The sequence below is a fragment of the Acanthaster planci genome, linkage group LG10 (genome assembly GCF_054643075.1).
Source record: "Acanthaster planci isolate LZ-2023a linkage group LG10, COTS_SCS, whole genome shotgun sequence".
Classification (NCBI taxonomy): domain Eukaryota; kingdom Metazoa; phylum Echinodermata; class Asteroidea; order Valvatida; family Acanthasteridae; genus Acanthaster; species Acanthaster planci.
This window is the reverse complement of record NC_141786.1, coordinates 15,523,366-15,539,241: the sequence shown is the minus strand read 5'-3', so window position 1 is coordinate 15,539,241 and position 15,876 is coordinate 15,523,366. Positions and strand designations below refer to the sequence as shown.

General features: G+C 41.7%; 1 protein-coding gene across 4 annotated transcripts in view; it reads right to left on the bottom strand.

Moving 5' to 3' along the window:
• LOC110982993 (uncharacterized) overlaps window positions 1–15,876 on the bottom strand; it is a 279,431-nt gene that overhangs the window by 141,592 nt on the left and 121,963 nt on the right. For all 4 annotated transcript variants that reach the window (XM_087142717.1, XM_087142720.1, XM_087142719.1 and 1 more), the window contains exons 70-85: window positions 15,171–15,278; window positions 14,794–14,892; window positions 13,445–13,600; window positions 12,374–12,526; window positions 11,537–11,635; window positions 10,761–10,862; window positions 9,886–9,987; window positions 9,050–9,148; window positions 8,457–8,615; window positions 7,549–7,695; window positions 6,366–6,464; window positions 6,001–6,105; window positions 5,002–5,163; window positions 3,628–3,777; window positions 2,751–2,843; window positions 1,423–1,521 (exon numbers count right to left, since the gene is read on the bottom strand). In XM_087142717.1, the coding sequence (XP_086998843.1) occupies window positions 1,423–1,521; window positions 2,751–2,843; window positions 3,628–3,777; window positions 5,002–5,163; window positions 6,001–6,105; window positions 6,366–6,464; window positions 7,549–7,695; window positions 8,457–8,615; window positions 9,050–9,148; window positions 9,886–9,987; window positions 10,761–10,862; window positions 11,537–11,635; window positions 12,374–12,526; window positions 13,445–13,600; window positions 14,794–14,892; window positions 15,171–15,278 (1,932 nt within the window). The remainder of the gene's footprint in view (window positions 1–1,422; window positions 1,522–2,750; window positions 2,844–3,627; window positions 3,778–5,001; window positions 5,164–6,000; window positions 6,106–6,365; window positions 6,465–7,548; window positions 7,696–8,456; window positions 8,616–9,049; window positions 9,149–9,885; window positions 9,988–10,760; window positions 10,863–11,536; window positions 11,636–12,373; window positions 12,527–13,444; window positions 13,601–14,793; window positions 14,893–15,170; window positions 15,279–15,876) is intronic.

Genomic DNA, 15,876 nt, shown 5'->3' with positions numbered 1-15,876 from the left:
AGCAAAATAGTTCACCGAGTGTCAAAAAATCTCACACGGCAACCAAAACACCAAATATTAAATACTGCTAACTACTAACGGAATGGGACAATTGCACATTTTGGGGCAAATTCTAACACCAACCAAGGGTGAGATTTTTGCATTATATCAATGCAAAGATCAGGAGTGGAAACCCTCCACAAAGTATCTTGTTTTAGTACAACATTTCAAACAATAACAAATAAAAACTCATATGTCTAAGCACACTTTTATATCTACTCTGACGCACATTCTCTTTCCAACACTTAACACCCAGTCATCTGTTAGGAAAAGGATAAGAATCCAATGACATGAAAGTACGCACCTTCAAAACTGATAAGCAGTTTTAAAAATGTCCTGGCCCACTTTCAGTCTACTGTCCATTGACACAAATCTCAATTTATCAGGCCCATTCTAAGTTGGGCTAATGGAACTGAAACCAAATTTTATTGTCCTGCATCAGGGATATCATACCCAATCAGGCAAGTGTCGTCAAACAGGAATTCACGCCAGACACAGTTGTGGTTGAAACCTTACACACTCTCCGACTAAAATCATTTAATTACAATTTAGACGCTGCCAATTCTCGATAACCAGTCTTTTCCTGGAACTCATCAGCCAGTGCTATTTTTATTGAATTAATTTGTAAATAAACCAAAGAAATGCAGTGCATGATTGGCTTTATCAGCTATAGAAGAGCCATGGTTGCCCAGAACAGAAAAAGGTCTTTATACATGAACTTAACACTCACTCTCCAGGCACATGTAAAAACATGGAAAATGTTTGACAGGTTCTGCTAAAATCTGTGTGCAGTACTGGGCACTAGTGGCGGGTGGGGGGGACCAGGGGGGCGGGTGGCCCCCACTTTGGAAATTTTTCCGCTGCCAGTGGTACCGGGTGATGTACACGGACAAATCTACCCATTGTTTCACTGGACATTTTTCATGGCCCTTTTTAATAGTGGACAGCACTGGTTTTTTTTTTGAGGAGCAGCTGTTGCAGAGTAGTGAATCCATAAAATGGTCATCACGGTGCCCGCCGCCATCGGCATGGGGTACAGAAAATGACCATGGTCCCCAGGCTGGTCTACAATACTCAACCTACAACAGTATTCCCAGTAAGTTTATTCATACAGGCTTGAACTAGTCCATGGATGTTGAGTGTGTGTGGAGCCCTACGAAGCAACAACGGCCAAGCACTGTAGCAAATAATAGATCCTTGACAGTGTCCACATGTTTCAAAAAGTTGACAGTATGGTGAGAGATATCTTACAAATCATGAAAAAATGACCACCAAGGGTCAGTGATGGTAAGGTCAAATTAGTTCTCTTGATATCTTGTTGTTGCCTTGTGATACAAGTTCATTCCATCTACTCTATCAGGAAGTGGTTCACCGGCAACTCACCTGCTACTTCACAAAGGTTGCCGAAGTATCCTTCTGAGCAGACGCAGATGCCATTCAAGCACTGACCATTATTCTCACATGGGATGACACACTCAACCACTTCAAAGCATAAAGGGAAAAAAAAGTTGCACAAATACCAATTTCCTACAAAAGTAGTCAAAAAGGCCCTTCTGGAGGTGTATGTGGCATCTTTCACTTTCAACATTGTGTGATGAATTTTTGTCTCTCAGCATATTTTAAGCAAGCCTTATAACAGTAACAATAAGAATTCATTCATTAATAAAGTGCTATTTCCATACAAATATTTTTAATGTGTAATAATACATTATACTGCGATATGGTCAAGCCAAAGAAATAAACCTACCCACTGAGCACAGCTAGAGATTATAAGTGTCAGTTTTTGCAGACAGCGGAAAACCAGAGAGAACAGAGAAAAACCCTTGTGGTATGGGAGAGAATCAGCAAACAAATTCTATGAACTCTCAGGAATTGAACCCATACCACAGTGGAAAGACAAGAGTGCTCTACATGCTAGCCAAATGTGCCACCACTGACAAGTTTGACAAATGTCTTATATGAAAGACGTTAGTTGAAATCTTACCTAACCCACAACATTGTCAAGGAAAAGCTGTTTTATATTTAAGCAATGCTTACATGAAATAACAATTAAAATGTGCATGAAACTATTCAAAGGCTTAAATGACACCCACTGTAAGTACTCTCGGTAGGTGAATGGACTATCTTTGTTCAATACAATTCAACTCACGTTTATTTTCATAGCTAGATGAGAAGTACAAGCATGAATGAACAGAGTAATAAAAATTGTCTAACAGCCGAACAAACTATTAAAGGGACATGCATGGAACTCCAGAGTTGGACAAAAAATGTGCAGTTTTATCTTTTTATGAAACTGGACCAAACAGTTCTGGATTGGATGCTAAAAACATTTTAACAACACAAATAAAATCTGCTTCAATTTATGTGCCTTAAACTATTCATGTTAATGATGAACATATTCAGTACGAAACCTCACCCACAAATGCTGTCTGTTGATTGGCCAAGAGCCTGTCACATGACATCTACTATGTTTGCAATCTGGCTGTGAACAGCCAAAATGATTGTATCCCTAAGAACTAAAGTACTGTAACCGTAGTGACCAATGGAAGTGAAATCAACGGAGTATTGTATTTTCCTTTGGCTTTGTGCCAGGCAAAAATAAATACTTCATAGATGACCTCTGGAGGCTAGCTTATTGCTTGAAGCACTCAATATTTGTACAATCTCCTTAGTAAAGGTGGGCTTGCTTTAGTCTTACTACATCTGCATACCTGGTGTGTCACACCTCTCCCCACTGAAGCCGTCAGGACACTCACAAACTCCGCCAATGCAGGTTCCTCCGTTCATGCAAGGCTGGGCACATCCTGGTCCAAAGCAAACACACCCAGTGGCATTACTAAGGGATGGAGGCACAGGCCCCCTGCCTTAAGGCCTTTCCCCCCCCCCCACCCCACCCCTTCAGAATTCAGAGAAGGAAAACATCAGGTGAAAGTCTGCCTTGGCCAGTGTTTTTGAACAGTGACCAAACCAACTGAGTGCCCCCCCCAGAAAACGAGGCATTCCAAAATGCCCCCCGGGGGCAGGACTGCAAAATGTATCCCAGCTTATGCCACTGCAAACACACTTTGAATCTTTCATGGTAGCTGCTACTGCAGAAGATGTGCTACCTTCCAAGAGGAAAAAACAGAAGCGAGCATAGAGGTCTAGTTTTCAGAGACACATTTCTTGGAGTTTCCAATCATAGTTCTGTTCAGGATCAAGCTCAATGTGTAATGACATTATGGTTAGCTGCCCCATAAAACTCATGCCTAAACTCATGATCATCTCGGTTGGAAAATAATCTCCTTTGTTTTAATCATGACTTTGCACTTTGATCCACCAAGTCTGAAATTTGCAGGCAACTGAGGGACACCAAGATCAACCAAAATATTGAAGTAGGAAGTTACTATGGGCAAATCCTGAAGTTCTGGTGACAAAACCATCCTTTCAGACAATATTTTGAAAAGCACATTACTACTTTTTTGGCCAGTGATACATAAAGAGCAATGAAACTTGCATTGACAATTTGGAGGTAAAAACTTCTTAAATCCTCAGAAGAATCAGGAGAGGACCGAGACATCCCAACCATTAGCTCTCTGCAGACCTTACCGCCATCTCCAAAATCAATTGTCAGCGTGTTGACGCTGGATCCCACGTGGCACGTGTAAATGCCCGAGTCAGTCGGCTGAATGTTGCTGATGGTCAGCTCGGTCTTCAGTGGTGAGATTGCTCTGGTGCGGATGAGGCTGCCACTGTCATCTGCAATATCATAAAGGGCGAGATCAATCAAACAGCGGTATCACCAGCTTTTGGGGAGGGGGGGAATTCAAAAGCAAATGAGACTTCGGGTTCATTCAACATGATGTTGGGGGAAAACAAATCAAAAGCCTTAAGGTCCTAACAATCTTGCTTTTATTTGCTGGTGTTGTTTTTTTAGTGTTTTGGTGTAATAATTTGATAAATAAATATACCGATTACTTTCTTTCCTACTCCCCTATGAAGCATTCTTAGTAAAAAAAAACAAAACAAATCTGTCGGGGAAGTTGCCCCTCACCCCCCACTGGATATACAAATCAATGGCAAAACCTTGGTAGGTGTTCCTGGGCTCTTTAACAAAAAGTGTGCATAGTTCCTGGGAAAAATCTAGGTTTGCTTTGTAAAGACTAATTTAAAGCGGGTAATGCCATGTTGAATGCTAGAGGGTGATGGTCACAGAATGTTGAACCCCTTTCAAGCAGTTCAGAGTCATGCCTCAGCCCTGTCACCAGTCTCAGGCATGCAAGGGGCCACAGTGCTAGCTACGGGTACACATCACAAACAAAACAGTTGTGGATGGGGGAGGCAGCTACTCACCCTATATTAACCCCCCCCCTTAACCACTACCAGCCGGGGACTCCGGGATCGGAGCCGTATGGTTTATATGTGTGGCCGGGGTCTCCAAACTCGGACAAAGGAAACAGGGCCCTGTAACAAAAGACCGTACTCCGAACAAAAGACCAGGCTGCTGGGCATGACCGGCATTTTTCGCTCTCAAAAGTGGTGATAATTCAGCGTTATTTAGAAACTGTATACCAGGGTTTGGGGTATTTAGAGCAAGCGGATTACCACCGGGGACAAAAGCTCTCCACCAACGCAGCGATGAGCCACACAGCACCGCTGCATGCTAATCTGGCCCCTATTGAAAAGAGGTCAGCAGTGCACTGAGCCAGGTTCGTGAACAAAAGACAGCTGTATAACACCGCACAATCTGGGCTCTGTTTACAAGGCTGCAGGCCTGGCTGAAATATTCGGGCATCAATGAAGGTCACCTGTCAACTTAGAGTAGTGCCTGAAGATTACTCCGTGCGGCTATAAACGACTGTTAAATGGAATGATGAATTGTTGAAGGATTTTGAAAACGGAAAAAATGATAGTCATGCCGGCCCAGCATCCTCAACGTTGAAAAATGCCCCGGTCCGAAGTGGTTAATGGGCCAGTGCTTACCTCTCACAGACGGCCGAATGAGTATTCCGTTCGGGTCACGCCAGGCCGGTTGGGCAGCCTGCTCTCCTTCTCCGACAAACTCACAGGTCACGGTGAGGTCTTGCCCTCTCCTCAGTGGCTCATAGGGTTGGTTACTGATGGTTAGGAAATACCCGTCGCCAACTACAGGAGGAAACAAGGTTGATCAGTGATCGAAAACCTAACCTGGAACCATGCAAAACACTAATACTGAGCAGTACCTGAAGGCAAAGCTTGATTATATCCAAAAGGCATTAGAGCACACGGAATCTGGTTCAAAAAAATTGCTCTCAAAATGCACAAGAGTGAAAAACTATTTTTTTTTAAAGCAAAGATAGACATTTGCATCCAATGAGAGATTCGTCACCCTGACCCAGAGTGAAAACTGTGATTAGAGAGCGACGTAATCATCCCCCTCTTGAAAGAATCAATTGCAAATGAAGGACTGTTTAGTGTTTTCTTGTACACTTGGTTTAATGTGACAGCATTTCTTCAGATACCAATCTCCTTCTTTAATCTGATAATACACTGCAACACATTCTAAAATCTGAGGGTGAAATTTAATAAGGATCATGTCAAGACTACATAATGGAAGAAATAATACTGAATTCCAGACCAAAAGAGGATACATAGCTAATTTTAGGCACTGCATTACTTTTCGTCCAATATAACCAGTACCGTTTTTAGTCAGTGGTTCCACATTTCTGTACCTGGAAAACATTGTTGCAAAAGTTAATATGGCTGTAAAGACTATTACCCATGCCCGGGGGACACATTTTTTTTATGGGGTGCCGAGGTTGTAAAATCATAAATATCTAGGGTTTTTCGATGAATCTCTGACATTAGTGAATTTGACTATGTTTGTGGCTTAATGTGGTCAAAGTTTGGGGCGCTATTTTGTACACCAGAACCACTGTCCCCAAAAAGTTAAGGGTGCCTCAGTTCTCACAGCACCCCCAGTTCCCGTGGGCTTGCTATTACCTGTTGTTTCACAGTGCTGGCCATCATGCTGCGGTCCGCACTCGCACATCCCATTCTTACACACCCCTTGGTTCTCACAGCGTGGACGGCACTCATCTCCAACAACTAAAATGCACAATGTGATTAATATCACAGATAAGTTGGATACCTTGTGGCGAGGAATTAGGTACAATTTGGGGGTACAGCTTGGAAATAATTATGCAGCTGACATGCTGTAAAACAGAAAAGCTGCAAAATAAACTATATTCATTTCAAACAACAGCACCACAGGAAACTGTCACACGCAAACTGTGGACTGCCGTGTTCTAAATATTGCATTAGGTCCTCATTAGAATGAATGATTTAGCAAAATGAATATTTCCCACCTTGAAGTTCACAGGCGGTGCCTCTGTACCCCTTTGGGCACTGGCACGTTCCCAGGGAACAAAATCCTCCATTGCGACACACCGGATCACAGTTGAAATCTGAAAATAAGGATGATATCTCACATGACAAGTGAGGATAGCAATAGGAGCAATAACCATAACCATATTAACCACTTGAGGATGGTGTTTTTGGCAACAAATTTTACCCCTCCCCCATCCCAAAGGCAAGACAGAGCAGCCAAATTTTTATATACAGTCCAACGTCACAAATTATTTGAATGACATTTGTAATGTTTCAGGTAGCAACCTCATTTTTGTTGGTCTTTTCCAATAGTCAGGAATGCCAATTTTTGGAATGGCCAAGATGAGCAAATGGTGTGCCACCAATGATTCCTCTTTTTTTATTTGTGCGCAAAACACTGGGGGATTGTCTTTGATAGAAATCAGCTCAAGGTGGGACAAGGTTTAAACTATCAGCTTGGTCTGTGCATAAAGATAGACAGATTATGTTTACACCCCCTCTGGCATGTCTGGTGCAAACCGGCTGAGACTAAACCTCTAATGTTAAATATCACAGCAAAATCATGACATGCACATGTCTATGATCTGCATGTACATTTAGATCAAAGATACGTCAACCACAATGGATATCAATGGATATCAAAGACATACTTCCAGTAGATATGGAGATAAAAGATTGTCACTTTTTTACTAAAGGGGAGACAACTGGCTCAACCTGACTTTCTGATAACAACAATGAGGAGAAATCATGTTGGCCAAATCTATTTAGGTCAGCTGAATTGTAATGATCTCTGTTGGGCAAAAAATAAACTAAACATTTTTCACAAAGGAACAGATTTGTGCTCTACAGCACAAATTTTACGTAAATTATGAACATAACCCTTAACTGCATTAAAAGTAAGGATTGTACGGTTATTTATCTATCATGTAATGAAAATTGAAGATACAAGCTCTTGCAAAACATACTTAATCAAATCCTAAAGTTAATGTCTGTGAACTTGCATTTCAAAAAGTGGCTAAAGTGGATTTTCTCAAAAGTTGAGTGTTTCTTGGCATGAAAATGGTTACAAATGTGCAAATCAAGGAAACGTTTCACATAGTACATTCCAGTACTTAAAGCAACTGAAAATTGAGGGGAGCAATTTTGCCGCACAAATCCTACCGTAAAATAAGATTGTGTAAGTGTTGGTGACTGGTCCCACGAAGCAGGTGTATGTCCCTGTGTCTGTGACACGGACATCGTTGATGAACAGGCTGGTGGTGCTGCTGGAATTGGCGATGCTGCCTACCCGTCTGGTGCCAATGAGCTCTGAAGGAGGAATATGTGGACAAAAACTATATTAATCGATGTCCAACTCACATCTAATGTTGCTGTCAATAATGTTATTATTGATAATTTCTGGTTACGGAACAAACATTGCTCAAAACCATCCCGAGTAGTATGATTTTCAAGCCTGAACAAAAATCTGTCGAGTAGCAGTTACAGTTTTAAGAAGTGGGAGGAAGCCCCGGACCATTGCAGGTAAAACCTATAAAACTGCATGAGAGCTGAAAACACAATGAAAAAGCAAACCAGGAGACACAAATGGTAAAAGACCAGGTTGGAACCATTATGCCAACCATACTTCCCCTCAACTTTAAATTAAACAATTGGCAACATGCAGACAGGGTAATGTGTGTCTGGGGGATCCCCAACGTCTGGCCTCCTGCCCATGGATAGACTGTCCCAGAGAAATAGCTCTTTGCGCTATTGTGCAGGTAACGACTCACGTTTAATTTAATGTATTACTCATTTTAAATTTTCATGTATCACTGTTTTGCCAAAGAAATCGATATAAATCGCCCTGAGGCTAATTCAACTAGGCATACAACTTGGACTTTTAGAAAAATGAGGAAATTCCAATCTTCACAAGACTTTGCAGTGCTTTTTCAATTTTCAATGGCATGAGTGTGAGGTGAAAAACGAGGAAATCAGCTGATACAAGGAAAGATGCCTGCCTGTTTAATGAAGGGCATTAACCAAATCCAGTTTGTTGTTATTATTGCGCTCGAGGCTCAAAAAAATCTCACCTGGTAGGACATACTCGATCTGGTGACCATCAGGTGCAGTCCAGTATGGCTGAGGGTTGTTCGAGCTCCCTAAGAACTCACAGCTAACTCTGATGTCATCGCCGACAGAGGGCGGTGTCAGGGTGCTCGGGACGACAGTCAGGATGAGATCCTCATCAACTAATAAAATAAATCAACAAATGAAAAATAGTTTTGGAATGCGTAATGTCATCATTATCGTCATCATCTTCGGTTTAACAGCGTCATCCAGTCTGTTCTTGGTTGGCCTGCTTTCTTGCCATGGCTCTCCTCTACTTGGCCCTGTCCACTGCATCCCTCACGCTGTCAACAGGTGTAATATGATCTGGGAAAACCCACTGGATGTCAAATTTGTCCGGGGGATAATGACAAGATTTTCCTCTTTCCCCCTCCTTTTTTGGACAATTTGAGATTTTGTTACAATTTTCTGTAGTAACACAGCAAAGGATTTCCCCACTCAATGTGCACAAAATACATGTATATTACAAATGCACTTGTGGAATGCACACACTTGGAAAACTATGATTAAACTGAAAGGACTTTATTTTCTTCATGGACATCCTCATTAGTCTTACCCCTGATGTTGCAGGTGTCCCCAGTGTACTTGTCAGCACACACGCAGACCCCATCAGAGCAGCTCCCTCCATTCTCACAGATGGGTATGCAATCTGAATCTGAAATACAGGGCAAAATATCTTGTTTGTTATATGTACGACATGGGCTACACATAATACAAAAGGGTTTCATTATCTGCTATGTAATCTGCTATGCATGAGTTTGACAGTTACATGTAGTGAGTTCGTTCCAGTTATTTCTGTGTGTAACACTACCAGATATAATATACTATTTTTTAATGCTAATGAGACCGACATTTCAGAGGTCTATACGTGGTAATTTGATGTAGCGTGGAGAACTTATCACTTTCGTGTGTTGGGTCCATCATCCTGACCATGCTAACAGTGTTTTAATCCTAACACTCCTCAGTCCTCCAACAGGTGAAGGATTGAGGAGGGTTAGGGTTAATAACTCATTTTTTTGCTGAATCTTTATACACAGATAATATTTAGAGTCAGGATACAACTTGTACTTGCCAACTGATAACTACAGGGAGTCAAGCTTTCATTACATTTTGACAAAATCAAAAGCTTATTTTGTTCTGCTTTATTTTGTACCGCGGGGTTTAGCTTGTCAGCGGAATTTTGTTTGGGCTTTTGTTTGTTGATTTTGCATTGGGTGTTTTGTTGTTGTTTCTTTTGTTTTGTTTTAGAGTTGACTAGTTTTTTTGGAGAACTGCACACAATTTAAATGGGGTACACTCCATGGTGCTGCTGCAAAACTTGTAGTCTTTGGAACTGTTCACCTTTCTGTTTAAAGTGAAACTATTGTTCGTTTTGTGTGTTCCTTGGAGTACCTGTTTCTTGGCAGAATTCCCCGCTGAATCCTGGCTGGCAGAGACATGCACTGTTGATGCACAGGCCACCATTAGCACAAGGTTGTCTGCAACCAACTACCACTAAAGGGAGGAAAAAAGGGGACAAACCAACAACTTGTCAACATCTTGCAAACGTACATTGAGGCGAAAACAGCAGGTGAGAAATCTTGCACTTGTGACTGAGATTTCAAAGCAACCACGAACGTGTCTTTGCATATCTGCATTTTCAGCATGCCTGGACTCTACGTGCATAGACTGTGAACAGTATTCAAATGAAATTTTAACAGGAGTGAAATGGGACAAAAGGTTGCAAAAAGTTTATGGAAAGGTGCCTTGACACATCATCAAACACAGTAATAAAACAACTTGTAATTTCACTTTTTTTCAGTCAGTGGTATACCTACAAAGGGGAGCCTTCTCCCTCCGCCGTTGAAGTCACGCCTCAACCCAACCCCCCCCCCCCCGCCATCCCCTCTTTGATATTTTGAAATGTTTATTCTGTTATGCTGTCCACTTGTAAAGAAATGTATGCACCTCTCGGTTGCCCCTGAGATATTTTAACCTAGTTACACCATTTTTGAATTGCACTTTGTCACAGCTTACTAACACGTTTATCACCGATCAGTTTGGGTTGGATGTCCAAATACATTTGATATGTTGCAATTTTTCTAATGCCTAAATGACATAAATGATGTATAGGCCAGTACTGCATTGGGCCTTTTCATGGTTTAAACATAAGAGAAACCTCTCTTGTAATTTTCTTATAGTTGCTCATCTGATTGATTTGCTCGTGCGTTCGTTAACAACAGAGAAGTATCTGGGCTGCATCAGCATGGCAACAGACTTAGGTATACCTGGTCTTTCACAGTTGGCCCCAGTGAAACCATCCACACAGCGACAGTTTCCAGCAACGCAGACACCACCGTTCAAGCACAGCCCGTCACACTTGTGCAACACTACAGACAGTAAGGGAAACAAACACTGGTTGGTTTAACTTATGCATTGACCAACAGCATTGCAGCCCTGAAAAATAAGTTGTAGAAATGGCCTGCATAGTCTGGGTTTAATAACTCCAGTGCACTGCCAAGTTAACTAGAGTTGTATTGACTCAAGTCGACTACTCAACAAGTCCAACTAGAGTTACAATTTTGGCAACTCAAGTCAACTCAAGTTCCGACAGGTAAATGACTTGAGTCATTCAGTCACTACAAGCAAATAACACAGCTAGAGTCCCTAATCATAAAACCTGACTCGAGGGAAAGTTAATACAACTCAGATCCTAAATATAAAAGCAGGCTTCTTTGCAAAAAAATAGTTGCAATGACTTATAGTGCTGGTTTATAAGTTTCACGTAATGCTCATGTATTATCATCAAGATATGAACAAGGTTTGGCTGTACTTCGATGAATATGCACTGATCATCTTGAGAAGTCTTCAGCAGTGACAAGAATCAATGTCCACTGATTTAAACACTGAGTGTTAGCCCCTACTTGCCCACTTGGAAGAGATGAAACTTTTACTGTGCTAACCTTCCACAAAGGGAAACTTCAAATCTGAGGTATGTACTTGTATGAGGATAAAAGAGCCTCCATTGTTGTTTCCTTTGATGAGAACTGGCTTCTTTTCCTACCTGGTGTTTGGCAGAAGACGCCGGTGAAGTCTTCGGTGCACTGGCAGCCATCAGCTCCGCAGGTTCCCCCATTTTGACACAACGGACTGCACTCTGGCTCTGAGGGAGTACAAAATTTAAGATTTCAAAATCTGGCATAACATGTCTGCCAGTCAGGCGTGGTTCTAATGGGGACAGGGGAATTAGAACCTATGGGCCATCTTTGTACAACCAATTTATTTTGTTTGCCTCCTGTCTACTGTACAGCACAACAGGATTCTTTGTGAAATTCACTTTACAAGTATAGTTTACTACTAGTTCTAACCAACAGCATCCAAGACTAAACACGTATAGAGTACTTTATCATGATGTTATTTAGACCAGAATAAGTAGTGCAAACGAATGGACTTTGCACACGTGTTGGTTTGTTCACTGGGTCTAGCACTAATTCCTTAAGGTCAGTTCATACTCTCAGCGTGTTCACTGTGTATGCAGCGCGAAAGTGTATTTTGAGGTGTCTGCAGTGCGTGAACGAAAGCACAGTGTGTAATGAAAACGTACGCCCTTGCACACAGTTCATGAAAATTATGGAGAGTGTGTACGCACCAAATGTATGCGTATTCGGACAAATTAAAATTTTTTTAACTTTTGTCGGATACGCACACGCAGCCGTGACTTGAGAAAACATGAAAGTATGAACATGAAATGCAACGTTCACATTACACGCTGCGTAAGTGCAAACACAGCGAGTATGAACCAGCCCTTATACACACATAATTGTGCACGTGGCATATTCACTTCGGTACCACAGTACTCTACAGGAGGTTATGCCTTGTAGGCAGGGAACATCTGTCTTACCAGAGACTGTGACACTGAATGTGTTTGTGAATGTGTTGGTGGTGTCGCCAACGTTGCAGGTGTAGGTGCCCAGGTCTCTGGGTTGGACGTTTTGGAAGATCAGCTGAGTGGCCGTGGCGTTCAGGTACTGCACGTACACACGCTGCAGTCCGCCTACAAATCACAAGAAAGCAGTGAAACGAATAGGCCTTATTCCTGTGTATGCCATTTTGTACATTGTTCCTCATATCTGTGCTCTGAACTATTAACTGTTGAATGCAGTGGGACCAGACTATTTTAGGGTTGTGGGGGTTCCAAGCCTCCCTTTTTTTTTAGTCTTGCATAAGACACTCAGGTACATTTATTACAAATTTCAATTCATTCATCAGAGTAGGGGGTCATAATTTGTCAGGAAATTTCATTTTGTTCCTTTAACGGATGCCTTCAAGATCCAAAAATGGAGAGTAAATGTCGCTTTCAATTTCAGTATGGCCGACTCAAAAGAAAGACTCATTATAGTCAGAAATGAGCAGTGCTGAAGCTGTGTCCACCGTAAGTCCCTTCACAAGTAACAGGATGAACAGTGACAAAGGATAGCTTTTGTAACAGTTGAATAGCCTGTGACTTGGTTTAAGACTAAATGACTTGTGATGGACTTACAGGGACTCATGACAAAGGTATTAAATAAAACACTGAAAATGAAATATTTTGCAACAGTTTTGGTACAAAACTTTACGGCTGGGATCAATCTCATATAGCAACTCAACAATTTGCAGAAAAATCTGAAAGTTGATAACTTTAAGCACGATTTAAAGCGGTAATTGGTATGGTTATGTAAATGGTTGAGGGTGCTTAGAGATTTCAATTATTAGGTTACCAAGTTTAAGCCAATTTTTTCCTCTTAGGTTAGTGTACCTTTGGCAGTGCTTTCTGCTTACGGTCTCCATGAAATATGCAAAGCCTCTGTGAATGTAAAATCATGTGCTTAGCATGGCGTAAAATTAAGCACAGCTCACATAGACACTTGTACCACAACCAGCATTGGAAGCCGCACTGTGCTTGCAAAATCCATTTCCGATTTCTAGACCGTACCTTCGTTAGTTGGGATGGGTAAATTATTAGGGTCAGTCCACTCGGGCCGGTCCATTCTCTGGCCGCCGACGAACTTGCAGGTCACTCTCAGCTCTTCACCTGTCAGTGGTGGCCGTTGGAGGTTGGACACAATGTACAGGAAGTAGCCGACGCCAACTGCCAACAATCAAACGACCAGACAGCTCTGAGATTATGAAGTGTGAATGCCATGAGTCATACAATCTCAGAACAACATGAAAAATACTGATATGCAGCTCTTTCTGTCTATTGCTCAACTGAACAGAGGGATTTTCATGCTTCCTTAGGCAGTCATGCTTACTTAGGCAGTCATGATGCTGTCACTGTGAGGTCATTCAACAATAGATACCTTCTGCATTTGGCATCTGTACATGCCAAATTTAGTGAGTATAAACATATGTGTTTTAACCCTCCTTTGGTTTTACAGCAAATGTGCACAAATGCCCACAGTCACTGGTGAGCATGTATTTTCTATATGGAAATCAAACATTCACAGGTTCAGTGTGACCAAGGGTCTTTTGTGCAGTCCTCTTCCCTGCATTTGGTTTACTGCACAATGATGCACATGAAACAGTGAAGCACAGTTGTTGGGCTGCACAAAAAGTGCAATCTGATATTCCTGTGAGGGACTGTTGATGCAGCACACAACACAACACAGCTGTGCTTCTTTGAGGTGTTCACCAAATGACCCAAAGAGTGACTTCAGCATAGGACGGTTAATATTAAAAAAAATAGGCACAAGAAATAAGTGTATGGACACGATGGATTCAGTAGATGGAAAAGAAAATATGAGAAGAAGAAAAAAAAAGAAGTAAAACCAATAGTTTTCCACAAAGCAACTATAAGACATAGAAAATAACGGAAACCCTTTACAAACTTGTGCAAATATTCAACTACAAATGGTGTTTACTTTTTGCTCAAACTTTGAAGCCTTATCTCTTTATTGGGTTTAATAATGCACATGCTGTATTGTTCTCTAAAATAGGGTCAGGGCTCAAAATCCAGCTGGTGGCAGCATATTGTGATCTTGGGGAAGTCACTTTAATTTTACGGGTACCTGTGAGGGCAGAATATATGTTTCGTCATTTGAACCTGATATGGCAGTACCCAGCTAGTATACTCCCCAGGGAGCTGAGATGGTTTCAGGAATGTTCAGATGTTGTGAGCCCAATGTGCAGGGATAATGGTAATATATCAGCCCACTCAATTACAAATACTGCAAGATACTGTGCGCCTCATAATTCCTTTGATATTCTTATTGTTTCCATATCATCTGAAAACATGACCACACGAGACTGATGAGATTTGTTGCCAAGACAGGTTTACCCTACCTTTGACATTGCATGACGGTTCGGTGTAGCCTATTGGGCAGTAGCATATCCCGTTGCGACACACACCACCATTCTGGCAAGGCAGCTTGCACTCAGCCACTGAGAAAGAATCCATCAATGACAAATGTTTTTGAAATCAACAGCGTTCTGTGCAAAAACTGCTCAGCGATACTCAGCGAGCACTGTGCGCCCCGTAGTTAGGCAAGGCAGTGTCACAACCGACAAATATTGTATCTTTTAAGTGTTTCATCAGAATCAAAAGTAGCAATGCTTTTCAGACATAGTAAGGGTGCTGGTAGTGTGATACAACTCCAAGAGGATTTTCTCAACATTTTCCGTTACACAGTTCCTTTAATCTATCCATGCATTAACCATACCTGGTATGTAGACCTCACAGAACCTTCCCAGGTAACCCAGAGGACACAGACAGAGGCCTTCCACACAAGTGCCTCCATTGGCGCATGGGTAATCGCACTGGTCAGAGACTGTGGGGTCGAAATGAAGAAACGAAATCCACAGGAGGTCTTAAGGCATGCAACTAGGACTTTGACAAAAAACAACGAAATACCAATCTTTATAACTTTGTAGAGTGTTTTTCAATTTCCAGACTGTGATGTGAAGAACAAGGAAATCAGCTGAGCTGATCCAAGGAAAATTTACATGCCTGCTTCTAAACCTGACTTAAAAATTTGATACTGATAGGCTGTGTTTAAACTTCAGGGCATCAGAATTAGTTTGGGCATTACTTCCGCAAAGTATACATGGGAAATAACAATACATCAGACATTGCAGGTTCGAAAATGCCAAAGTAGCTTGATTTGCTTTTGCTGTGAACATTTTTTGACCTGACTTGTCAGGTTGCGGGGGGGGTATGCTGTCACTCATACTTAGTGTTTGTATTCATGGCATCGCTTTCAAGATACAATTGTGCGCAAGATTCACGTTGTGTCACTGTATAGAGCAGATTCTGCCTTTAACGTTCTTGAGTTTGTTGATTCGAGTATCAATACGTTTACACCTGAAAGGTTTAATGTATTGACCACATTATCTCCGAGTCCTTCAGCGGTCATAATGTTTGAACAC